General features: G+C 37.2%; 2 protein-coding genes across 2 annotated transcripts; both read left to right on the top strand.

The window, feature by feature from the left end:
• Positions 1-15,485: 15,485 nt before the first annotated feature.
• On the top strand, positions 15,486-19,674 carry LOC149919854 (uncharacterized). The gene has a single exon (XM_090152381.1). The coding sequence runs from the start codon at positions 16,718-16,720 to the stop codon at positions 18,254-18,256; it is 1,539 nt and encodes a 512-aa protein (XP_090008507.1). The 5' UTR covers positions 15,486-16,717; the 3' UTR covers positions 18,257-19,674.
• On the top strand, positions 19,673-23,374 carry LOC149919853 (uncharacterized). Its single transcript, XM_090152386.1, has one exon. The coding sequence runs from the start codon at positions 21,412-21,414 to the stop codon at positions 22,948-22,950; it is 1,539 nt and encodes a 512-aa protein (XP_090008512.1). The 5' UTR covers positions 19,673-21,411; the 3' UTR covers positions 22,951-23,374.
• Positions 23,375-26,927: the final 3,553 nt, after the last annotated feature.

Genomic DNA, 26,927 nt, shown 5'->3' with positions numbered 1-26,927 from the left:
TTTGTTTGCATTTGCAAGTAAGACATACAATATAGAATCAATTTTCTTATAGACTTTTAACTGTGTAGTATATTTGGAGTAGGAGTGTGACAAATTATTGAAATTGAAAGTTCATCTGAAAAAGAATTACCTTTTTTTTAAGAAAAATCCTTCTTTCTACATGCTTACTAGGTTTTCAGTTCAAGCATAAGTGCTCTTATCGTAACAGTACATGTATACTTTTATCTGTAAATAGCAATAGCTGTATCATGCTATTATAGTCATGATTGAAAATCTGTGTCAAAGTTTTTAGTGTTTGAGGACATAACAGGTATAAAAAATATTTCTGAAGGCAAACAATAGTGAGATATTAAACAAGTATTGTTAAGCATAACAAGAGTGTAATTTTTGCCAGTTTCAAAAGCCATAAAGTCAGCAAGTAGAAGTCAAAAAGGTGCTGCATTACCTCTTTTCGTTATCACAAAGTTGTTTATTTTCAGTGAATTTTCATTTCTTTTTGTAGTAACTGATGTATTTCTTCTGTATGATCAGTCAAGTAGGTGGTACTGGATTTTGCTTTCAAACAAGGAGGAAATATAATTGACCAAGTTAATGCCTCATTTTGAGGCTTGTTCCCTTTTAAATCTTGATAAGATCACTTCTTCTATATTTGGCTTGCTTAACCTGTGGTTTTAGATAAATATGGGAAAATCAAATGACATGAAATTACCAAGCTACTAAAAAATGAACCTCAGTAACCCCTTTATTATTTTACTCCAACATTCCAATTTTTATCTGAGCTACATTTTAGGATATTGTTTTGTTGATTAAACAAATGGCAGTTAAAAATCTCCTCAGCCACTAAATAATTAATGGATACAGTGTCTTAATATTGACTCCTTAAGATCATGAAATGTGTTTTAGTAATCTACCTTTTAGTTAGCTTCATCACTAGTTGGTTATCAACTATGGTGGTGTTCTGAGTTTCCAGGCATATCATTCAAGTATCTGGATCCCGTATCTGGAATCATATGAATAGCAGGAATGAGTTTGTACTTTTCTAGTCATATGTTTGTTAGGATAAAATCCATACTTTTACATTTTTTGTAGCATAAAATTACTTCCAGTTCTTTGTTTGTACCATTGGAGGTTCATGAAAAGAAGTAGCTATTGTTTGGATGACTGTAAAATATCTAATTGCATAAAAATGACATTAAGAACAATATTTACCTAGTTAAAATTCAATTTTATTAACAAAATATTACTTCTACTTGATGATTTCTTCCCTCTATTCTCTCCCCTCCTTTACTTTGATTGTACAAAAATAAAAAATAGATGCTGTTGGCACCACTTTGGGAAGATATCATTATCAATCACTATCTGTTTTAAATAAGGCTTAATCTCAGATTTTTTTTCTCCCTCAGAAAGTAGCACTTGGCAGTGAATGCATTACTGCTGAAGTGCAGTATCTAGTACAGTAATCTTCAAATGCCTTCAGAAAGTGATTGATTCTTCTGCAATTCTCTAGCTTTAGTATGGATGTATCATGTATTATATTTTTCCTTCAGAACATTACTGTGGCTTTTCAGATTGGGAATCTTTTGCTTTGTGCATATTCTTTAGCATTTTCCCATCTTTAATCTTGCAGTATATTCCATTTCCCTTGTAGAGAGTTGAATGATTTTTCTTCTATATGTATGGGCACATACACATACCCCTTTAGCCCTGAAAAAGGAATAATACTGACTTAAAGACACTAATTAGAGAGCTGTTTCTATTTTTCACTCCAGCACAAACAGATGGTGATGCAAAAACATCCTTTACACATCAGTTTAATTTTTCAAATCATCCATTTCCTTTTTCACACCTGAGCAGTTGCATAAACATGCATATAGCTGCTACTCTGAATTAGCTGAACTGGGATTCAGTTGTTAATACCAACAAAAGTGTGTCTTTAGATATTCTACATGTTACATCCTGTACTAACAGATTGTAATTCTTAGCAGGCTTTCATATTAATAAATTATTTTTTTCAGTTAAACCGGTATAAACTAATAATATGTCAAACAATATATAGCAATCTTTGCTGTTGACTAATTTAAATTATTTCAGACTCTGATGTCTTTTGTACCAACCAAAAGTCTATGTTATTTTTAACAGCATATAATTTACATCTACCCAAAAATAGCAATGTGAAATTATAAAAACTCTGTCAATACCTTATTTTTTCCCCACCTGAAGATCTGCTACTTTAATGGTTAGTGAATTCATTGTCTTCCAAGTTTACATTCATCAGGTTTTTATTTACATAACCAACTCTGTTGTCTAAGTCTTCTTACTGTCAATTGCTGCAATATGACTTGGAGACATGAGCTCATTGTTCATAGAGATGTAGTTTTCAGAATGATTTTTAGATCTGAAGATGATATAATTAGCATTTTGACTTCAATAAAATGAAGTAACTTAATAGATGTAGCAAGATGACAGAAATATGATATGTAACAAATGCTGTTAGCCCTGCCCTACAGTGGATTAATGAAACTTTTTCCTCTTATCTGTGGGCCAGAGTTTCTGTTAGTGTTGTTCAGTACTTAGAGCTTCTCCCTGCAGAACTACGTGGCAAGTATATGGCAAGTGTTGGTTATTTGAAAAACAATTCTTAAACTAGATTCTGAGATAACTACTTGTCAAAATATGTTCACATACCTTTGTGTTCGGTATATGAAGATAAGTAATGGGTGAACCTAATCTCTTGATTAGCAGAGCTGTTGAACTCACATATTCCAGATGGCCCAGGACTTGGAGATAAAGGAAAAGTGTTAGAGGGAAATGAAGAGGAGGATGTGTCTATAACCTGAAATAAGAAGTGAACAATCTGTGGTGGTGGTTCCTGATTTGAATCCATGTAATATTTTCCTTCTGTAAATATGATTAAAGCAATGAAAATTGAATCAACTTTTTGAATTTTCAGCTTCTTTTGGTAGCATAAAACATAAGTAAATTAATGTAATACTCAAACTTCTGAGTGCTCTAGACATGTAATTTTTCTTTTCCTCAATATGTTTCGCCTTTACTACATCTGAAGTTCAAGCTTCTCTACTCTTTGTGATTCAAGGGATTAAAGGTGGGAGCTGCACCTACTTGCACAGCTGATAGAAATAGATGCCTTTTGTGGAAAAGAGCTGGGGAAGTCAGTAATGCTGCAGGTAGTAAAAGGGTTCCAGATACCTTAGATGTCTAAAATAGACATATTTTATATGTCTCTATAATCCTAATGTAAAGCAGAGATATTAAGCTGTAATGAAATTATGTGCGGTTTCTTTTTTTTTTTTTTTTTTTTTTCCCTTGTGCAAATATAGCTTTTGTAAAAACTATGTTTTTGGGAGGATGGACAAGAAAAGTAAAGCTGTTGTACACATAGAAGAGAAAATAAGACTTTCTAAAGCAGAATTTTGTCTTTAGTGATTTACTAGCTTTTGGAACTAGTTCATTAGCTTACATATAAAAAACACTGTTTGCATAACTCTTTTATCTGCTGTTCTTCATGTGTACTGCGCTTCAAAGAAGTGTTGCAGAATAACTGTATGACTGCTGAAGCCATATACTTTTAGACACTATGGCAAGTTGTAATGGATCTGGACCCAATCACAGCAATATGGATTATACTGACTGTGATGCTTTAAGGCATAGAGCTCTCAAATCTAAAATATCATGGTGTTATTTTTTTTTTCCCCAAGGTTTTTCACTGCCAACCGTAGTTCAAATGTAGTCGTCAAAAGCAGGATATTGCAAAATTCACTTCTGGGGAATCCTTCTCTTTTATCTTGTGGAAGAAGACAATAGAGGCATAGAGGAAAGTCATGGAACTGCAGGGACTAGCTGTCAATTTTAACTGTTTTCTTAGCAGGAGACAAAAGTGGAAATATATGATCTGTATTTGCTTTATGATTCCTACATGTACATGGTGCCTCTTACGATGGAGAGAAATGTGAAAGTCACTTCAGATATATTCATGAAAAAGACTTTACAGCTCAATAAATTCAGCTCCCTTTGGTGGGAATCTAAATTACAGTCTCTCGTAAATGCTGAAAATGTTGTGTGAACTATGTTAAATTGGTGGCCCTGCATGTGGCAGGGGGGTTGGAGATTCATGATCCTTGAGGTCCCTTCCAACCCTGGCCATTCTGTGATTCTGTGACTCTGTGAAATTGTTGTTTTCTGAGTCCAAGTTAAATACATAAGGACTCAATCAGAAATTTGTATGTGGGGCAGAGAAATAAGAGCAACTTGAGGACAACCAGTTCTCCAACTGCTATTCCTGATGATTTTTTCTTTATGTCAAACCTGGAGAGGAAAGAACATCTTTCCTGTCCTTCTTGAACTTTTATGAGGTAGTTTTCGGTCTATTTACATCAGTAGGCAATGAGAGATGAGCTAGCTGAATTTCAAATTAACAGAAAACTTGGACGTGTTCTTAGTTAAATTTACTAGAAGTCTCAATTTTTAAATTTGCTTTGAAAGAAAAAAGCTCTAGCTCAAGGCAAATGATCTTCAGAAATACTGACTCTTGATACTCCTTACCTGATTTAGCTGAAGGTAAAGGGATGTTTCAAATTTGTCTTCAAATAGATCTTCAAAGTGCAGTTGACAAGCCAGAGCCTTTTGCCATAATGGACTGACTTGTAACGTCATCTGACTTTAAAACTGTTCAGCCACTACTAGTTGAATGTGCCAGTTAAAAGGTCAGATCATTCAAAAGTCAGATCCCTACTTTACATGCTTTTTTTTCCTTCATTTTAACAGTTTATTTAATTATAACCTGTACTGAATTAGCCACACACTTAAGATTTCTCCTAGCCACTTGAAAATGCCATTTTGCTTTTAAAGAATGCTTTAATTTCTTGTTGTTTTCTTTAGCTCTTTTGTAACTTTGAAGAAAGTTCATATATCCAGATGATCAGCAAAGTAAAGGGCTGTGCTGCTTTTTGCACTATTGCCACATTTTTCTTCTTCTGAGGATTCTGCTTTTTCTTTTTCTTTTTTTTAAATTATTGTATTTCATTGTATTTATTTTTTCTGTACATTGTGGTCTTCTGTGGAAATTTCTGTTTATATTATGTAGTAGAAAGGGAAGAATGCAATGTTTTCTCTCAATCACACCCACACTAGTTTCTGGTGTTTGATTTCTATTTATTTTATTCATTTGTGCATTAATTTTTGAGCTTAATGTGAGGTGTTTTAAGGATTATGGTATGTACAGGATGTGGTTGGGTTGATGTTCTGGGCTGAATACCAACAAGAAGCTCAGTGAGACAAATAGTGAATTCTAGATATTGATGCTTCAGAAATTTTTCAGTACCCCAAGTTTGAAGTGCTTAAATTTTAGGTTAAGTATGTCGACATATTTCAGTAGCAAAATATGGCTTATACTGTCAGTAAATATTGCATGTGTAGACAAGTGAAGACAGAGATGCAAGGAAAACTTATGGCCATTATTTTCTCTTTTCATCTGTGTCAGGTAGCTCAAGAACATGTGAATTTACAGCAGTTTGGTGGTATAATTTTAAATTCCTGAGATAAATCTACTGAGTGAAAATAACACAGTGGAATTTGCCTAATACACAGAGTAAGAAAAGTGTATTTCAAGCTGGAATTCAATCTACTTGTTCATCATTTGGCTGCTATAATTAAACTATTCTAAGTATAAACCAGTTTCATACTGTCATTATGAAGTATCCATCTTAATAGCTCTCACAGTAAAAATTAAATAGCTTTGAAGCCAACATAATTAAAACACTAGATCAATCAAGCAAAACAAACAGCAGCCAAAAGCCAAAACTCATATACTGCACCTGATAATTGGACATTGACTACTGATCTTTGTTTATGCAGCTGTAAGTTTTGCCTGAACAAATTTGTTGTTGTAGTGACATTATATTCTCAGTATTTCTTGATTATACAGATTATAAAATGATGTTATCTTGCATTCAAATCTTCCTTTTAATACATAACATGAGTGGCACTAAACTTTTCTGTATATATGAATTGGTTTATAGATGGCAAAAAAGATTCATCAGTTTTTTGGTTTATTTGCAGCTCCATTTTCAGTCAACATAAATACATTACCTGCACATTTCAAATGGATTGTAGAGAGTTGCAATAAAAAATTTGATCATGTCTCTTTACGAGATATCTATAAACCCCCTCTTCCCAGAGAGAAATACCTCTTACCTCACAGTCAAGTGTTATAAATATCACCACTTTTTGGCAGTACATATGTTTGTGAACAACTGTTTTCAAGGATGAAGCACAGGAAGAGTCAAATGACATTAAAAATCTCTGCCAAACACCTTGAGATCTCACTAAGAATTGCATCTACTGCCATCAAACCAAACATTCAAACTTAAATAAGCTCTGTTTCTTAAATGCATTAACTATATTATCTGAGCGCTGCTCTGAAAGTAATGCCTCTTATTTTATTATGTTGGCCCATGATGTCAGAGGCAGATGTTGGTGGTGTGACAGTAGAGGTTGAACCTTTTGTTACATGTTGTTGCTGTGTGAGAGATGGCAGCAGAGGGGCAGTCTGTCAGAATAGTGTCTGTCATGAAAGCGCATATGAGGCAAAGGTATATAGCTGAATTCCTCCATGTGGAAAAGATGGCACCTATTGGCATTAATTGATACTTGCTGAATTTTTATGGAGACCAAACAGTGGATGTGTGCACAGCGAGGTGTGAGTGGTATGTTTCAGTAGTGGTGATGGCAGATTATCTCATCTGGAGCAGATTTTACGGGTGCATCATGCAGTTCCTTGTTTGTCACTAGTGAAAATGCATAGCTAATTGTGGTGGCTGAGATTTGCTCTATTAAATAAACTTATTGTGTTCTTTGTACCTGTTGTATTTTCAATGGAAATAATTAGGAGCTACCTTTGTAGATACAGCTTTTGACAATTCCTTTTCATTAAGTGTGACCCAGGCAAGCTGGAAGGTTGGACACCCATGGTCTAAGACTTTGATTGCATATATATGCTGTAGGATATCCATAATATAGCATCCATATATGTTGTAGGATGACATAATATGGTATAATATGATATACATTTTAATAAGCCTTAGTTCTGTTAAATAATGGGTTGGAAAATAGCATTACATTTTAGTATAAATTAGAAATTACATCATGTACCAAAACAGAAATAACTTAAGAAGGTAAATACTGCAAAATGTTTTTTCGTTAGTAGTTAGTCCTTGCTATTTCTGTTATTTTCATTTATTTTTATTCTTTGAAAGAGGATAGTCTCACAACTGCATCTTTAAAATAGTATTGTCCTGAATTTCTGTTAGGAAATCTTACATAATTGCTCTGTCCTGCTGTTTGCACACACTCCTGGCCATGGTCCTAACAAGTGCCAATACTGAGTTCCTCCCTGTCTCATTTCCTGCTGCGTTGCATGCTGCTACTTCCATTGCAAAATCATAGATTAAAAAAAAAAAAAAAAAATTTGGAAGCCATTGTCAAATTTAATGCTCTTTAATGCTTCTCTTTTTTCATCTACATCTCAAAGTCTGTCATAGAGTCTTGGGTGGTTTTTGGACCTGACTTTCCTTTAATGTGATTAATACTTCACCTTAAGGACATTTACTCTTCTGAAGTAAGCAAATCTAAGACACATGCCAACTTGTAGAAGTTGTTTGTCAGAGTTAATTTTGAAATATGCAACTGAACATCTTTAAAGCACTTGCATTAAGATCGAAGATGTTGAAAAAGAGCAAAGGATTTAACTAATTCCTTTTTAAAAAGGTGGCAATAAAACAAGCTACCATTATTCAGAAATATATTACATTAGAGAATATCTGAGAGCACATTTTCATGTGGAAAATATTTTCTTTTTAAAATTCTAGAAGCTGAAACATTAAACTGACAGGAATAAATAGCTTATTTGTCTCAAGTGTCCAAATGAACTATGTAGAAAATCTATTTTGGCTAAACAAAGAACAGATGGTAAATAATGTGATTGCATTAAAATGACTATGATAGTAGTTACACATAAAAATGAGCAGTGTATTGCATTTCGCTGAAGTCTTTGTCTTATAATCTGAGGAGAAGAAATATCACAAGAGAGGGAGAGTCACTCCCTTACCATTTCATTTATTACTTTCACAGAAGTTGGCCTTATTGTAAGATATGCATACAAGAGAGGATACAATAAGTCATAACAGAAGAGAATCATTTAGAAGAAACATTACTATTGCAATTTTATTTGAAGTCTTTGAATGCAAATGAACAAAAAGGATGCTTAATAAACATTTTACATGAAAATGTCATTGACTTACATGAGCACAAAAGTTTTCTTATTCTAATACTTAATCAATTGAACTTTTAAAAATGTTTCTGTACATTGCTGTCAGTGCTTGGTGCAGCTTTAAACTATATATGAGACACTGTGATTTGGTTCCAGCCCTGCCAACATTTTGAAAACAGATGTTATTGAAAATTCTTAATGGACCTTGATTAAAATGATGGGCAATTTGTTTGTCACAACACATCAAGTGCGCTTCTTAGTTTCCCTTTGGAGAAAAAGGGAAAGGGCAACTTTAAGATGAGACTAAATTTTATATCCCTTACTGTTCAGGGCTTTTAAAGAGAGTAAGGCATTCTCCCATTAAAACATTCAATTAAAGGAATTCCAGTTGCAGGGAAAACAAACGAAGAAAGCTAGTTTCTTTTTCCTGGCCTCTTTCCTGAAGTAAATGTGCTACTGGTGAGTTCATCATTTAAAGCTAGATGTCTTTTTCGTCCACCAAGCAGAACCAGATGCTAAGGAAGTGAACTTTTAGAGGCTGTTGAAGCTGTGGTTGAACTGAAGAAAATCAGAGACTGACACCAGGATTTCCTGATGAAATTTGGTTGTTTTGGGCTTCTCTATGCTTGTGCCCAGATGTAGTGATCTGGAAGTGTCACATGGGCAATGCTTTCTTCATTTGTCAGTAGCAAGGAGGAATCAAGTCAATATTTTTTATCTGTGCCATACTTGGCACTCATTTTTTAATGGCAGTGGAGATGTATCCAGTCAACACCCAACTGCTGTAATTCTGAGAATGTAAGTATAGGAGTGTTTTAGTCTGTTTTGTTTTTGTTGGTGGTTTTGTCTCCTTTCCAGTTGATACAGTTTCACATGTCTCCATTTTGGATTATTACCAGAGTGCTTTGTGTGAGGGAAGAGGATGTGAAAAGTATTTATTTACTCTTTGTTTTTAAAAGCATTTAAATATTATTTCTTGGAAAACAGTGTGCTCCGAAGAATTCTATCTAATGTTTGCTCCATTATGCTTTTGGTTTCTTATCTTTCTATGGCTGGAAAAACGCTAAAATACCTAATCAAAATTTTAGTCATTTAATATTGGACATGTGAAAATACACGAGCCGGGAAATATAATAAATCTTTACAATTTCTCTGTCGGTTGGTAGGAAGAAATCTGGAGTAGGGGCATAGAGGTATCTTTGACAAAAACCTACAACTTTTACTACCGTGCATCTTTTTCTACCATGCTAGTGAGCAACTTTGATCCTCAAGGCTATTTTAGCATACTTGGAGCTTTCTCTGACCCATTTCAAGTCTTTTTGTTTCTTGATTAAATTGTATTAAGGAAAGCTTGACAGCACTGTATGTTCGTTGGCATAGGAGCATAGTTGCATGGGTTTATGACAGGTCAGAAAGAGCTTTTAAAGAAATTTCTCCTTTGTTCAAATCTGAAAAGCAAATCTAACTGCCTTCTGTTCGAGTAAGCCTTTGCTACACTGATGCGTGTGAAATCAATGCTGACTGAAAGAGATTGCTGAAAGGGAAAGACCAGTTGTAAGGAACACTGGTCTTGGGATTGTTTTTATCTTTATGTTAGTTCAGAAATGCCAGATGTAGCAGTCAATTAACTCTACAGAGGTGCAGTGTACTTTATTATTTTGAACTAGATGGGATTCTGCTGGCTTACAAATCTGTATTCTTATCAATGTGAATTTAAACATCAATTTTAAAATACACTTACAAATAGAAAGGATCTATAAATGTAAAAATGTTGCTGGATTCTGGGCTGGAATCTATAGCAATAAATCCAGTCCTTTCACTCAAATATAATTAAATAAAATAGATAACAATATAATAGGTTAATTCTCAGAATACTTTGGCTCTTTATGGATATACTTGTGGTTTGTTGAGAAACATGTACATTGTTTCACTTCTTATTGTCTTATTCTTTGTTGGTCTGAAGATAGTACCATATCTTTTAAAGTGTTTTGTTTGTTTTTTTTTAATGAAATAAATTTGTAGCTATTCAAGAAATGGAGTATTAAAAATATTAGTCTTTTGCTGCTTTACTATTTATTATCTCCTTGACATATAAAGCCAGAGAGTAACATATACTGTTAGTAAATATTTTTTGTAATTGATGAAAAAGAGAAATGTTGTCGGATATGTAATTGGTGTATAATGTATAACACCGTTCATTTGAATATCTTCATGAACAATTTCAAAGGAAATAATCTCAAATCTATAGTATTTGAATGGATTTTGCCTTTCTTTCAGAAGTCTCTCTCTTTTATTTTTTATTCTTGGAAGGAATTGATAAATATTTTAAGTGGCAATCATATCAATTTTTCTACTTCTGTCACTTTAAAGGTGTGAGAAATTTTCTGTGAAGTGTTACTAAGAAAATTGAGGACACTTTATAATACTTGATATTTAGGAGAACACCTTGTAGAAGACAAATCTGTGCATCTCTTGGTAAAATCTTGGACCGATGCACAGAATAGATACTTGAACAAGAAAACAAACACTCCAAAAACAATATTTTATTTTTTTATTTACTTTTTTTTTAGGGAAAAAAAAAAAGAAATAGTGACAATTACTTTCATGTAAGGCTTTCATTAGTATTTAACTGACTATAAGTATCTCATTATCTTGCAATTAATTTCTTATCTGAATCTCTTAATATAAAATGAAACTGAAAACCTGGGGTTTGGATAAACTTTGGGTAAGTAAGCAGAGTAAAAGACTGATAGCAATCAACATGAAAATAGATAAACTAGTCTAGATATTGACTTAGATTAGACTAGCATCAGATACTTTTCAGCATGGACACTGGAGTCTCCTTCTGGGTAAGCAGACCAAAGTTGTTTTTGATGCAGAGCCAGTATTTAAGTGTATCTGCAGTTCTCAAACTCTTATCAAATATGTTGTGACTGCAGATAGCCTCATTAAGACTCCTGAGGCAATAACCAGACTATATATGAAACAGATGATATTATCTGATGTTCTCTTCTTGAGTCTGCACTAACTTGATGGTTTCATTTACTTTGCCATTCCCCCCCCGCATCAACTGAAGCAAAAAAAAACCTCTTCAAGTTTAAATGACTGCAGAATGAAGTCTGTGGGCCTCCAGGTATAGCTTCTAGCCTGAGAATTTAGTCAGAAAATAGTCAGAAGTCAAGTGGCTCCTTGTGAACTGTTGACCGTGTGCTCATTGTCTTTGGATGAGCCAACTTTGGCATTTGCTTCTTAGAAGGGATCTTTTCTTAATGTGCTTGTTTTTTTGTCAGGCGAATGGTTGCAGCCCACCAGCAGGCAGCCTAGATGGAGCACACAGAGTGATGTGACTTGAGTCATTACTTTTGAATTTTCGATTTTTTGCCCTCATTGGCCATGTTTGTATGATTTTATGTTACTCTAATGCCTTGATGATCATGTCAATATCTAATTATATCTAAGATAAGTCATGCTATAGGAAAGAAAAGGCTGCTACTTTCTGTGAGCTTTAGCTTTATTGGGCTGTGCTGCACAAAGGCTTATACTGCAAGAAAAAAACATCTGTCCTTACAGAGTATCTTTCCTTTTAGAATGGAGAGTTTCATTGCGGCCATGGGAAAAAAGATCAAGGTTTCAGGCACAGTTTGACGTTATAAGAAAGAAAGTCTGTTTTTTTTTGTTGTTGTTGTTTGTTTTGTTTTTTGTTTTATTTTTATTTTAAGTGCAGTTAGCTTGAAGAACAGGAAAATGATAGAATCAACTAGTTGGTATTCTGAAATAGTGCTAACTTACACACACATCCAATTGATCTTAGATTCATACGCTATTCTGTCAGATACTTCCATAGAATACACCTGTGTAGACAACTCATTAAACACCATCCCTTTGTACAATATCATTGAGTATCATTTTCCCATTTGGTCTGAGGCTGTGGAAGAGACTAGGTAGCGTGACATCTCTTTGAAAACTGTTCTAAATGAGTTCAGTATTTCTAAAACTAGTTTCTACTGAATGATATCATTGGTGGTGGGGCCAGCTAACTGTCACACTGGATAACATCATGCTGCAGGATACAGGTTGACCTCTGAGAGCTGGCTGCCTCTCCAAATTTAAATTCAGTTTTTCATTACTCAGCTGCCCTCATCAGCTGATGTGCAGTCTGTTGCTCTTGTGTGGTGGGAGAATGCCTCCCCTGCTGCCATAATACTGCAGCACCTCCCTGCTCAATGCAAGGGTGAGAGTGTGCGCTAAGGTCACAAGAGGAAAGAGCTTTTGCGTTGCAGACACTGATAGACAGTGGTGCTTGGCTTTTACAGGGGCAGAATGTTTTCATATGTATGCAAATACAAAAGGCTTTGTAACTTCTGGTTATTGAAGTGTTTTGAATTTAAAGAAAATTGTTGCATTTAGAACAGTTTTCTGAAATACGTTTCTAAGAGGCTTTTTAATGCCATTAGCTGTCATTAGGGAGCACTTAAAAGATTTGACTTCTGGTGTTCAAAAACTCTTATCCTCTTATTCTGGTTCTTGATGGATGACAGTTTATTTAATTTCTTCTCGAGAACATATTTTTCCCCTTTTAATGTTCTCATTTTTATTTTCACATATTGAGTTTTATTATGATATAAAATCTTGAAGTTCTTTAATTAAGTTGATCAGCACCTCTAGAATTTCTTCTTTTTTTTTTTCTTTTTTTCTGCAGATAGCACTTAAGCTGACTGATATTAAATATAGAGAAATCTTCAGGAAGTTTTAATCAAATCAAAACAGAAAGTAGACACCTAATAAAAGTTGCTACCATTAATTGTAAGGGTAAGGAGCCTGTAATGTCAATTTAAAATGATTTTCATGCAAAAGATATAAATTTGACATAAATGGGTTTTTGTGTAATACATAATTAACCCATGGAATTTGTTGCAACAAGGTACCACATAGAGTGGTACCACAACAAGGCCAAGAACTTAGGAGGATTCAAAAAGTGATTCAGTATTTATATTGGTAATTAAAATATCCACAGTAATGTTTTCTGGGATTGATTCATATATATTATATACAAAAAGACAGGAGATGAGAATTCTATATGCATTTTTATATCAATACCCATGATAACTTTGGAAAAAAAAAAAATGAAGTGAAAGAGAAGACTTAGAATTTAATATATAGCTAATTATTAAATCTTCTGTTCAAATGTTGTTGCAAATTTTTTTTTTTTTTTCCCTAGCAAAATTTGTAGATGAATGCCTAGACTTGTCTGAAGTTCAGAAGATTACAAGAAACACAGACTCAGATGAGTAGAACATATGTTCTAATCTCTGGATATCTGACCTCAAAAGTCTACTTCACACCTCTCATTTAGTGACTGCTACTTTCCTTTTGAAAATAAGAAACTTAAATTTTTGGTAGTTTTAGGCAAAGTGCCTTTTTTCTTCAAAATAAAAGAAAACAGAATTGCTAGGTAAAGAAGGAAAGTCAGTATCTGGTTTCTGTCTTATTTCTGGATAATATAAAGCAGAAATTGGAATTTTTTCTTCTTCTGCTCTGTTTTCTTTTTGATTGTGATCATGTAATTAGTTGTAATCACGTAAACATACCTTTGTTATAATTCTAGAAAATAACAGAAAAGAGGTGTCCTAAGAAAAACACATTCTTCCTATGCAATACTATCTACTGCAGCTGTATTACTGTGTTGTTTCTACTGTTGTCTTCAAACTGTGCTACAGACATAAATCTAATCCAAAGACAGCAGCTGAATCTGTCCTGCTGAAGCTTTCTCCTGCAGGTTGATTCATCACTGGTAGTGCGGCTTTCCTCTTCTGCAAATTAAATCTGGATCTGCTCTCAAAGGGATGTACATGTCTCAAGAGAAACGATTGATGTTGGCTTGCCTTGTACTTGAGAAAAAACTGGTCAAAGAAGTGTAGAGAAGAGTTGTTTGTTGTCCAGAGTAATTACAATTTTTCCAATTATTTTCATGATTTTGTAAAAGTGCTAACTCCACATGCATTTCTTAATATTTCATTTTGGAAAGCATGTTTAATCAAGTTTTATGAATGACCATTTTCTGGCTGTGGAACATGTTCATATATGCTAGATTAATGTCACCATTCCAGGGCTGGCATTAATCAAAATAAGAAATCTTTCATAACATGCTAATGTAGTGCTTAATTTTATTTTGAAATGCTGTTTACAGACCAGCAGAACACACTAATGGATTTTTGCATCCCTACACAAGAAATTATCACGTTGATAATGTAATGAATTGTTTTAAACTTAAGTCTTGTTGCCCTATTATAATTTGGTATAATTTATAAATTGGGAGTTGTGGGTTATTGAAATATTAATTTGACTTAGTTTAATTTGGATAGAAGACATTTTATTAGTTATTGTTCCCATAATAAATCATCTGTGTGATAATCCTGTATGCTGCAGAAAATGAGCACGAGTCATTTATCTCATTTGTATGGCCACATTTATGATCCATTTCTGGAAAGTAAAATGGCAGCTATGCCAAAATAATGTAAAATGAGGAGCAGTGATTGTTGCAGATTACTTTTTCTGGGTCTAGAGACAGACATAAAGCAAGCACTGATGGAAAATTAGAGTTAGATCAGGAGAAAACATCACTATATAGTCTTCATTTCATGCTTGTTCCTTCACTCTGTGGCTTGAGCAAAATTGTTACTAGAAGCAAATAGAGTTTTTATCAGTGTATGGGATCCCAAATAAAATTCAGGTCACTGTTATGTGATGGCAATTTGCATTTCTACAAATGGATCTGTTTTTTAAGTTGATCTCTTATCAGTGACTTTAAAGCAGTATTTTTTATAAATTACATAAATGAAGACATCTTAAAGTTTTTTTTAGGGAGATGCCCAGATTTCAGCTCAAATTAGGTACTGAGTTAAAGATGTGGAATTGATCCAAAACAATGTCTACTGAACTGAGATCATTAGAACTCGTCCTCAGAGCAGCAGAGTACATGTAGTGAAATGGGAGTCTGGAGGAGATTTGTAGCAATATTAGCAGAAAAAAAAAAGTATTAATTCAAAGAATTATGGTTAAAATGATAATCCCTTGTATTTTTTTCTATTACATGGCCTTCAAATGTCAAACTAGACACTTTCTTTAAGAATTAAGCATGTAATCATCTAATAAAAGACAGGTAGTTGAACGAATAAAATTGACCTTGCATGTATGTGAGAATCCTTCTTTGTTTTTTGACTCAAAGCTTGCTTTCTGAGATATTTCTTGTGATAAGACTGACTTGTCTAGGAGATGAGTGATGGGTGTTGCTGTGTGGACAATTCTAGCTGTTTGCCTCCAGAAGATAGTGCTTAGGAGTGTTTACTGGCGGAAGATCTGTCCTGTGACTAAATAACTCCAGCTTGCTATGGGAAACTGGGGGATGATGCCATTGTATCCTGTGAAGGCAAGATACAAGTTGGCGCCTCCCTGCTCCCTCTTATCTGCTGGCAAGGCCAGGAAGATAGGAACAAAGGAGTTTCCGCTAAGATCCCAGAGCCAGAAGCTGCCACTCCAAGGAGAGCTGACTCAACCACTTTGGATTTGAGCTGCCACTCCAAAGACAGCTGACTCGACCACTTTGAAAGCATTGAAAAGGAGCCATCATCACCATGGTCGTCGCCATCACCATTGTCAACAGAACAACAACGCCCGATGACCCACCGCTATTGAAGATCAATGACTGAACTACTAACCTCGCTGGATCCATGGTGGTGACTATGTCCCTCTTGCTTCCTATAAAGACTCTTTGCTTCTTCTTTCTTACCTTTTCTATCGCCCTCCTTCCCTTCCCCATTATCCTAATTCATAATAGCGTCCGTCCTCCCCTTCACCATCTCCCTAATTAACACCTGTAATAAACTGGTCGGACCAACATTTGAACCGTTGTTTCTTAATCTCACGCCGGGGATATAGATATTAAAAGAACCTCCTCTCCCTCCTGTAAATCGGAGCGAGACATTTTATTTAATGGCGTCACGGACAGGATACCCCACCGTGAGAGTGTTGTCCTTCCAGTTATAGTCTGAAACTTTGTGTGTACCTCCTGGAGTTGCATGGAGCGATATTTTTGAAAATTTAAACGTGAGTCCTTCTCCAGGAAGACCGCTCCATATTCTGAAACTTTACTTTTTATGTGTATACCTCTCGAGGACGTATGAATTAATTTTGATTACGTGTGTGCCTCCTCGAGAAGACCCTTTCTGCATTTTGTGATTTAAGTATCTTGTAACTTAAGTGTGAAATTTGAACTCTTTTGTGTGCTTCCCTCAGAGAAAGGGAAGAGTGATTGGAGCATTTGCATTTCTTTAGTAGGTGTTGTGTGCCTCCCTGGGGGGAGGTGAGGAGTTACCTGAGCTTTTGAATACGTATACCTCTCCCTCTCTAAGTGTAGATCTTTCAGCGTATTGAAAAATGAGTGACAGCATTGCCACCATGAAAAGTGAAGACGTACTATTTGATCTTTTAGAAAAACATGGTGCTCGACCCTCTTCATCAGGTGTGGATTGGGCACGACAGAACTGGTATAACTTGCAGAGTGTTTCGGATCGTATTCGTGTTTTACAAAATGAGGCTCGTACACGAGCTGGAAAAGGAAAGTCGTTTATTTGTGCCGTACTCGGGGCTGCTTTAAAAGCTGCCGTGGAGTTCCGAGAGGAAAAGCATTCGGCAGAAACCCAAACTATACAAGCACTACAGGAATCAGTTAAAGTAACACAAGAACTGGTAAAAACTTTGCAGAATCAAATAGTGAACCTTGAGGAACAATTAGAAAGAGAGAAACACAATTCGGCTTTGTTGCAAATGCCTTTTAAGGAACTGTTAACCTCTAAGCATGCCGACAATACTAGTCTGCCTCAAGAAAAAACGTTTCCTCAGGAGGAACTGCAAGGAATGAAGGAAAGGCTAGATAAATTAGAAATGCCAATAGCCCCATTGCGCCCTTTGATAAAAACTGAATATACATTCGATAACGGTGAGGATCTAGATCCTCAGATGAACGTTAAGGAAATTCCCTTCTCATCCACTGAACTAGCAAAATTGAAAAAAGATTTTAGCCGCTCTCCAAACGAATCTGAAACAGAGTATGTATGGAGGGTTAGCCTCACTGGTGGAGACCAGATTCTGCTAACAGAAAAGGAAGCAGAAGGTTACTGGGGACCAGGAGTATTTTTAACTACTGGCAACAATCGTGCACCCTGGTCCTTAACACAGAGGGCTGCCTATTGGGCAGGTGGTCTCAACCTTTTAGAAAGGGGAGATCCTCTTGCTATTACTGGAACAGTTGATCAGTTAGTAGAAAGTGTTCAAAAAGCTGCTTGTCTCCAAATGATGTATGATAGAAAGCTGCAGCCACACCATGAGTCACCTATGATGATGCCTGTCGATCCTGAAAGGATGACCACCCTAATTAGGGGGCTTCCAGAGTCGTTAAAACCTATAGGTATACAACTGCAAGGAAAAATACAGGCAATGCCTCAGGGAGAGAGAGTCCGGGCAGCGTTGGAAGGAACAGTAACCCCCAACCATCTGCAGTCAGGATTCAAAGTATGGACATGGGGGGAGGTTGCCCAAGAGTTAATTAACTATGGGAGAAAATATGGGCCAGTGGTTTCTTCCTCCAGTAAATTTGAGCCTAGGGGAATAAGACTTGCAGCGGTCAGCCTTGCCCCCAGGCCACCTAGCCCAAAGCTCAGTGGGACTGGCAGGGTCTCGTTGCCAGTAAAAACTGGTAGGCGAAATATTGATCATAAACGTCATTGTCTCTGGACACTGGGCTGGCTAAAGGGTGTTCCACGAGATCTGATGAATGGATTAGCCACTGTCAAGTTAGAGAAATTAGTTAATTGGTGGCCAGAACAAAAACTCAGGGATCTGGAGGAAAGCAAAACCCCAGGTCCTGGGGCCTCTCCCAGGGAACCTCAATGGCTATCCAAGCCATTGGAAAAATGATGTCTTCGCCCCTCCCAAGTGAGCGGGGTGGGGGCGGTGAAGGGTGGATGTATTAGAAAGCTCACAACAAAGGAAAAACAGATCCTCATTTAGCACCTTCTGTCCAAAGGCCTCACCACTCTTGCCAGTTATCCCTGTGAGTCACGATTCAATGGCTGATAAGCCAGGGAAACCCTTTTATCTCCCTGGCCAGACTGTGTCGATTGACTCAGCTAACCTGAGGCCAGTTTCCCTAACCTTAACAGAATCCCTCAACAATTATCCTTGGAAGGCTAAAGACACCCCGAAAAAGGAATATGAAATCAACACTTGCTGGATTGTTCCCTCATTTTTTAACCATGTTAACAAAGCCCAAAAAGGGCAAGTTGGTGTCTTGTTTTATTTTACAGAAGATCCCCGTGGGACCTTGATTGGACGCAAAAAAAAAAAAAAAAAAAAAAAAAACTTAATAGCTGATTTTAACCATTTGTGTTTTGTGAAGAAATACTGAAGATTTGATCATGCTAGAATACTGAATATACCTCTTGATTACATTTTTTGGTTGCAATAGCGTTATGTTTTGTGTCGTCGTGAGTGCGAGTGGTGATTTTAGTCCTTGGATCTGTTAAACTTCACAACTGGGTTCAGAGTTTTTTTTTACAGGTCATCCTGGCTTACTGATACTCCCTGCACAGTGATAGCATTTCTTTTGAGCCCTTCTTTCACCCCTTTTTACCAAACTGATTATGATTTGCATGTAACTCCTCCACAGTGTTTCCAAATTCCTAACAAACTGGGAAATGAATCAAGAGACCCATCTAATATGTGTTAGATGTGGGCGCAAAAGAAATCTATCATAAATCCTTTTGCACTGATGCTTTTCCGTGTCACACTAGTCCAGGAGTTCCATCCAAAACATGGTTGTTGGAAAGTACCTAAGTTTTGATAAGAGATGCATATGTTTCTGGGATTACCCCTCTTTGATGGTTTATACTGTAGGGGTATCCTACACACACAATCCTGTGAAATGTTCTGTACGCTGTAATAATACTTGTATTTGTCAAACTAGTATTTATATCTCTCAACATTTGAATTGCTTTGGAAATGCTCACATGGAGAGTTCTCATGACGCTAAATCATCTTAGAAAACATTATGCTTTTGGTGAATTAACTGAAGTGTAATATTGTATGGCTATTCATAATACCACAACCTCTACTAAAGAATTCCCATCTGGATCCTGGCTTACACTGGGAGTTCCTGGGTGGGGAAAGCAGCTGACACAAATAGCTCTATTTGTTTTACTTATTTATTATTATTGGTTATTGTTAAATGTATAGTTATTGCCAAATGAATGGTTGTCTCTTTTCACTTTCTACCTTTTATTCATTATAACATTTGTGTTACCACTCCTGAAGAGTCACTGGGTGGTGTCTGTGGCAAATCGAATGACTCTAATTGTTGTCTAAAGATTGATGATAATGGTAAAGTTGTTAAGCAAATTGCCCAGGGTATTCGGAAAATAGCTTATGTTCCCATCCAAACCTGGAAGGGCCTAGACTTTGACTTCTTATCCTGGCTTCCAGGAGGCCCGTGGGTGAAATGTATCCTATTTTATCTACTGTGTGTTGTTGCAACTCTTATGTTTGTACCTTGTATGATTCCATGTTTCATTCAACTTATTCAACGAGTTGTATCCTCCATGTACTTTGTAACCACTTCAACTGATGATGAAAAGGTCCAACAGATCAGGGCAACATTTGTAACCAAGCCCAAGAAATCTTTTGTAGTAATTGTGTAACGATTAGCTTCCCCTTCTTCCCCCTCCTCCTTCCCTCCTGCTTCTTTGCTGGTTTTATTTTCTCCCTTTTCTTTTCCTCACCACCATGGAGGGCCACTTATGCTTGATTTCAAGCAAGCTTTGAGCCACGGGGTGGTGTGAGAATCCTTCTTTGTTTTTTGACTCAAAGCTTGCTTTCTGAGATATTTCTTGTGATAAGACTGACTTGTCTAGGAGATGAGTGATGGGTGTTGCTGTGTGGACAATTCTAGCTGTTTGCCTCCAGAAGATAGTGCTTAGGAGTGTTTACTGGCGGAAGATCTGTCCTGTGACTAAATAACTCCAGCTTGCTATGGGAAACTGGGGGATGATGCCATTGTATCCTGTGAAGGCAAGATACAAGTTGGCGCCTCCCTGCTCCCTCTTATCTGCTGGCAAGGCCAGGAAGATAGGAACAAAGGAGTTTCCGCTAAGATCCCAGAGCCAGAAGCTGCCACTCCAAGGAGAGCTGACTCAACCACTTTGGATTTGAGCTGCCACTCCAAAGACAGCTGACTCGACCACTTTGAAAGCATTGAAAAGGAGCCATCATCACCATGGTCGTCGCCATCACCATTGTCAACAGAACAACAACGCCCGATGACCCACCGCTATTGAAGATCAATGACTGAACTACTAACCTCGCTGGATCCATGGTGGTGACTATGTCCCTCTTGCTTCCTATAAAGACTCTTTGCTTCTTCTTTCTTACCTTTTCTATCGCCCTCCTTCCCTTCCCCATTATCCTAATTCATAATAGCGTCCGTCCTCCCCTTCACCATCTCCCTAATTAACACCTGTAATAAACTGGTCGGACCAACATTTGAACCGTTGTTTCTTAATCTCACGCCGGGGATATAGATATTAAAAGAACCTCCTCTCCCTCCTGTAAATCGGAGCGAGACATTTTATTTAATGGCGTCACGGACAGGATACCCCACCGTGAGAGTGTTGTCCTTCCAGTTATAGTCTGAAACTTTGTGTGTACCTCCTGGAGTTGCATGGAGCGATATTTTTGAAAATTTAAACGTGAGTCCTTCTCCAGGAAGACCGCTCCATATTCTGAAACTTTACTTTTTATGTGTATACCTCTCGAGGACGTATGAATTAATTTTGATTACGTGTGTGCCTCCTCGAGAAGACCCTTTCTGCATTTTGTGATTTAAGTATCTTGTAACTTAAGTGTGAAATTTGAACTCTTTTGTGTGCTTCCCTCAGAGAAAGGGAAGAGTGATTGGAGCATTTGCATTTCTTTAGTAGGTGTTGTGTGCCTCCCTGGGGGGAGGTGAGGAGTTACCTGAGCTTTTGAATACGTATACCTCTCCCTCTCTAAGTGTAGATCTTTCAGCGTATTGAAAAATGAGTGACAGCATTGCCACCATGAAAAGTGAAGACGTACTATTTGATCTTTTAGAAAAACATGGTGCTCGACCCTCTTCATCAGGTGTGGATTGGGCACGACAGAACTGGTATAACTTGCAGAGTGTTTCGGATCGTATTCGTGTTTTACAAAATGAGGCTCGTACACGAGCTGGAAAAGGAAAGTCGTTTATTTGTGCCGTACTCGGGGCTGCTTTAAAAGCTGCCGTGGAGTTCCGAGAGGAAAAGCATTCGGCAGAAACCCAAACTATACAAGCACTACAGGAATCAGTTAAAGTAACACAAGAACTGGTAAAAACTTTGCAGAATCAAATAGTGAACCTTGAGGAACAATTAGAAAGAGAGAAACACAATTCGGCTTTGTTGCAAATGCCTTTTAAGGAACTGTTAACCTCTAAGCATGCCGACAATACTAGTCTGCCTCAAGAAAAAACGTTTCCTCAGGAGGAACTGCAAGGAATGAAGGAAAGGCTAGATAAATTAGAAATGTCAATAGCCCCATTGCGCCCTTTGATAAAAACTGAATATACATTCGATAACGGTGAGGATCTAGATCCTCAGATGAACGTTAAGGAAATTCCCTTCTCATCCACTGAACTAGCAAAATTGAAAAAAGATTTTAGCCGCTCTCCAAACGAATCTGAAACAGAGTATGTATGGAGGGTTAGCCTCACTGGTGGAGACCAGATTCTGCTAACAGAAAAGGAAGCAGAAGGTTACTGGGGACCAGGAGTATTTTTAACTACTGGCAACAATCGTGCACCCTGGTCCTTAACACAGAGGGCTGCCTATTGGGCAGGTGGTCTCAACCTTTTAGAAAGGGGAGATCCTCTTGCTATTACTGGAACAGTTGATCAGTTAGTAGAAAGTGTTCAAAAAGCTGCTTGTCTCCAAATGATGTATGATAGAAAGCTGCAGCCACACCATGAGTCACCTATGATGATGCCTGTCGATCCTGAAAGGATGACCACCCTAATTAGGGGGCTTCCAGAGTCGTTAAAACCTATAGGTATACAACTGCAAGGAAAAATACAGGCAATGCCTCAGGGAGAGAGAGTCCGGGCAGCGTTGGAAGGAACAGTAACCCCCAACCATCTGCAGTCAGGATTCAAAGTATGGACATGGGGGGAGGTTGCCCAAGAGTTAATTAACTATGGGAGAAAATATGGGCCAGTGGTTTCTTCCTCCAGTAAATTTGAGCCTAGGGGAATAAGACTTGCAGCGGTCAGCCTTGCCCCCAGGCCACCTAGCCCAAAGCTCAGTGGGACTGGCAGGGTCTCGTTGCCAGTAAAAACTGGTAGGCGAAATATTGATCATAAACGTCATTGTCTCTGGACACTGGGCTGGCTAAAGGGTGTTCCACGAGATCTGATGAATGGATTAGCCACTGTCAAGTTAGAGAAATTAGTTAATTGGTGGCCAGAACAAAAACTCAGGGATCTGGAGGAAAGCAAAACCCCAGGTCCTGGGGCCTCTCCCAGGGAACCTCAATGGCTATCCAAGCCATTGGAAAAATGATGTCTTCGCCCCTCCCAAGTGAGCGGGGTGGGGGCGGTGAAGGGTGGATGTATTAGAAAGCTCACAACAAAGGAAAAACAGATCCTCATTTAGCACCTTCTGTCCAAAGGCCTCACCACTCTTGCCAGTTATCCCTGTGAGTCACGATTCAATGGCTGATAAGCCAGGGAAACCCTTTTATCTCCCTGGCCAGACTGTGTCGATTGACTCAGCTAACCTGAGGCCAGTTTCCCTAACCTTAACAGAATCCCTCAACAATTATCCTTGGAAGGCTAAAGACACCCCGAAAAAGGAATATGAAATCAACACTTGCTGGATTGTTCCCTCATTTTTTAACCATGTTAACAAAGCCCAAAAAGGGCAAGTTGGTGTCTTGTTTTATTTTACAGAAGATCCCCGTGGGACCTTGATTGGACGCAAAAAAAAAAAAAAAAAAAAAAAACTTAATAGCTGATTTTAACCATTTGTGTTTTGTGAAGAAATACTGAAGATTTGATCATGCTAGAATACTGAATATACCTCTTGATTACATTTTTTGGTTGCAATAGCGTTATGTTTTGTGTCGTCGTGAGTGCGAGTGGTGATTTTAGTCCTTGGATCTGTTAAACTTCACAACTGGGTTCAGAGTTTTTTTTTACAGGTCATCCTGGCTTACTGATACTCCCTGCACAGTGATAGCATTTCTTTTGAGCCCTTCTTTCACCCCTTTTTACCAAACTGATTATGATTTGCATGTAACTCCTCCACAGTGTTTCCAAATTCCTAACAAACTGGGAAATGAATCAAGAGACCCATCTAATATGTGTTAGATGTGGGCGCAAAAGAAATCTATCATAAATCCTTTTGCACTGATGCTTTTCCGTGTCACACTAGTCCAGGAGTTCCATCCAAAACATGGTTGTTGGAAAGTACCTAAGTTTTGATAAGAGATGCATATGTTTCTGGGATTACCCCTCTTTGATGGTTTATACTGTAGGGGTATCCTACACACACAATCCTGTGAAATGTTCTGTACGCTGTAATAATACTTGTATTTGTCAAACTAGTATTTATATCTCTCAACATTTGAATTGCTTTGGAAATGCTCACATGGAGAGTTCTCATGACGCTAAATCATCTTAGAAAACATTATGCTTTTGGTGAATTAACTGAAGTGTAATATTGTATGGCTATTCATAATACCACAACCTCTACTAAAGAATTCCCATCTGGATCCTGGCTTACACTGGGAGTTCCTGGGTGGGGAAAGCAGCTGACACAAATAGCTCTATTTGTTTTACTTATTTATTATTATTGGTTATTGTTAAATGTATAGTTATTGCCAAATGAATGGTTGTCTCTTTTCACTTTCTACCTTTTATTCATTATAACATTTGTGTTACCACTCCTGAAGAGTCACTGGGTGGTGTCTGTGGCAAATCGAATGACTCTAATTGTTGTCTAAAGATTGATGATAATGGTAAAGTTGTTAAGCAAATTGCCCAGGGTATTCGGAAAATAGCTTATGTTCCCATCCAAACCTGGAAGGGCCTAGACTTTGACTTCTTATCCTGGCTTCCAGGAGGCCCGTGGGTGAAATGTATCCTATTTTATCTACTGTGTGTTGTTGCAACTCTTATGTTTGTACCTTGTATGATTCCATGTTTCATTCAACTTATTCAACGAGTTGTATCCTCCATGTACTTTGTAACCACTTCAACTGATGATGAAAAGGTCCAACAGATCAGGGCAACATTTGTAACCAAGCCCAAGAAATCTTTTGTAGTAATTGTGTAACGATTAGCTTCCCCTTCTTCCCCCTCCTCCTTCCCTCCTGCTTCTTTGCTGGTTTTATTTTCTCCCTTTTCTTTTCCTCACCACCATGGAGGGCCACTTATGCTTGATTTCAAGCAAGCTTTGAGCCACGGGGTGGTGTGAGAATCCTTCTTTGTTTTTTGACTCAAAGCTTGCTTTCTGAGATATTTCTTGTGATAAGACTGACTTGTCTAGGAGATGAGTGATGGGTGTTGCTGTGTGGACAATTCTAGCTGTTTGCCTCCAGAAGATAGTGCTTAGGAGTGTTTACTGGCGGAAGATCTGTCCTGTGACTAAATAACTCCAGCTTGCTATGGGAAACTGGGGGATGATGCCATTGTATCCTGTGAAGGCAAGATACAAGTTGGCGCCTCCCTGCTCCCTCTTATCTGCTGGCAAGGCCAGGAAGATAGGAACAAAGGAGTTTCCGCTAAGATCCCAGAGCCAGAAGCTGCCACTCCAAGGAGAGCTGACTCAACCACTTTGGATTTGAGCTGCCACTCCAAAGACAGCTGACTCGACCACTTTGAAAGCATTGAAAAGGAGCCATCATCACCATGGTCGTCGCCATCACCATTGTCAACAGAACAACAACGCCCGATGACCCACCGCTATTGAAGATCAATGACTGAACTACTAACCTCGCTGGATCCATGGTGGTGACTATGTCCCTCTTGCTTCCTATAAAGACTCTTTGCTTCTTCTTTCTTACCTTTTCTATCGCCCTCCTTCCCTTCCCCATTATCCTAATTCATAATAGCGTCCGTCCTCCCCTTCACCATCTCCCTAATTAACACCTGTAATAAACTGGTCGGACCAACATTTGAACCGTTGTTTCTTAATCTCACGCCGGGGATATAGATATTAAAAGAACCTCCTCTCCCTCCTGTAAATCGGAGCGAGACAATGTATAACCTTACATTTATTAGTGTACACAATTATACATACATTTATCACTTTGACTACTGTCAATAATCTGATGGCTCTATAGCCTTCAAGCATGTATGAGCATTTAAAGTGCATTCAGATATATTTGATGTACAATGTGTATGAACACTAAAACATGTTATAATGCATACCTTTAAAGTCGTTTTGATACTTAAATTCTACTAATTCTTTTTTTCAGTAGTGTATAAAATCAGACATTAGTTCCTTCTGTTTTATTCTTTGTGGAAAAATTGAAGGGAATGGAAAACAAGTTTTCAGCCCAGTATGTATAGTTGTTTTCTTTTAGGCTGTGTGTTAGGAAACCAACTTCTTATGGCATTTCTGTTGCTACTCATGTTTTGCAAATAGTAAGTAGTATGTCAAAATGCAGATTTTTAAATATAAAGTGAGACATTTCTGGCTTTAAAAAGTTAAATGCAATTTTAAAAAGCTGAATTCTTTATCATCGTTGCTACTAAATTCTATATTAAAGCAATTTTTTTCCACTCTGGTCACCAAAATGTGTTGCTTATTATGAGGCACTTGTTGCTAAACTTGCATAGCATTATCAGCTTTGATTGAACTCATCTTTGAAAGCTGAGGTTTGCACTTAGAGTGCTAAGTTCTACTGCCCTGAGTTTGTTTGATATCAAATATTTTAGCATTTTTATCTGCATATCTGTCTACATCTCTCTCCTGTGTGCAATAAGGAGGTAATAATATTCAAACTACAGTGCCTTTGAGAAGATGAGCTTATTTCAAAATGCACTATGACTGGAATAGAATAGAACTCCCCGAAGAAATGATTTTGCATAATTTTTGAATTTTGGCAATATTTGGTAGAGGTATCCATAGGAGATGTGAATGGGAAAATAAAGTATAAATGCTGTGGCAATATGATGGTGACTTCTCTGAATGGTATAGAATGTAAATGATAATGCTCCAGTCCTTTCATGTAGACATTCCAAAGAAAAGTTGCTTTTAAATTGTTGTAAGGACATTGCTGCCATATGTTTTGGTTATCAAATATTTTTGCTGGCTGGAGAGTAGTAAACACCCCATGTTCTCTCACATTAATTGCAAATAATTCTTCTTAAGGATAAAATTTGTTAGTAAATTTATAGTCCGTTTATTTTAATAAACACAAATCTTATTTCAGTGTTTGAACAGTCAGGCAGCTAGATTTGAATGGGTTATAAATCCACTGCATTCTTCCCTTCTAAAATACACATCAGAGCTGTCAACCTTCTGTTAGT

Source organism: Phasianus colchicus, chromosome 1, assembly GCF_987193195.1.
Source record: "Phasianus colchicus chromosome 1, bPhaCol1.hap1.1, whole genome shotgun sequence".
NCBI lineage: Eukaryota > Metazoa > Chordata > Aves > Galliformes > Phasianidae > Phasianus > Phasianus colchicus.
This window is presented reverse-complemented; position numbering and strand designations above follow the sequence as displayed.

Excerpts from the sequence above, each read along its gene's own strand:
- LOC149919854 (XM_090152381.1), top strand. The coding sequence starts at position 16,718 with ATGAGTGACAGCATTGCCACCATGAAAAGTGAAGACGTACTATTTGAT.
- LOC149919853 (XM_090152386.1), top strand. The coding sequence starts at position 21,412 with ATGAGTGACAGCATTGCCACCATGAAAAGTGAAGACGTACTATTTGAT.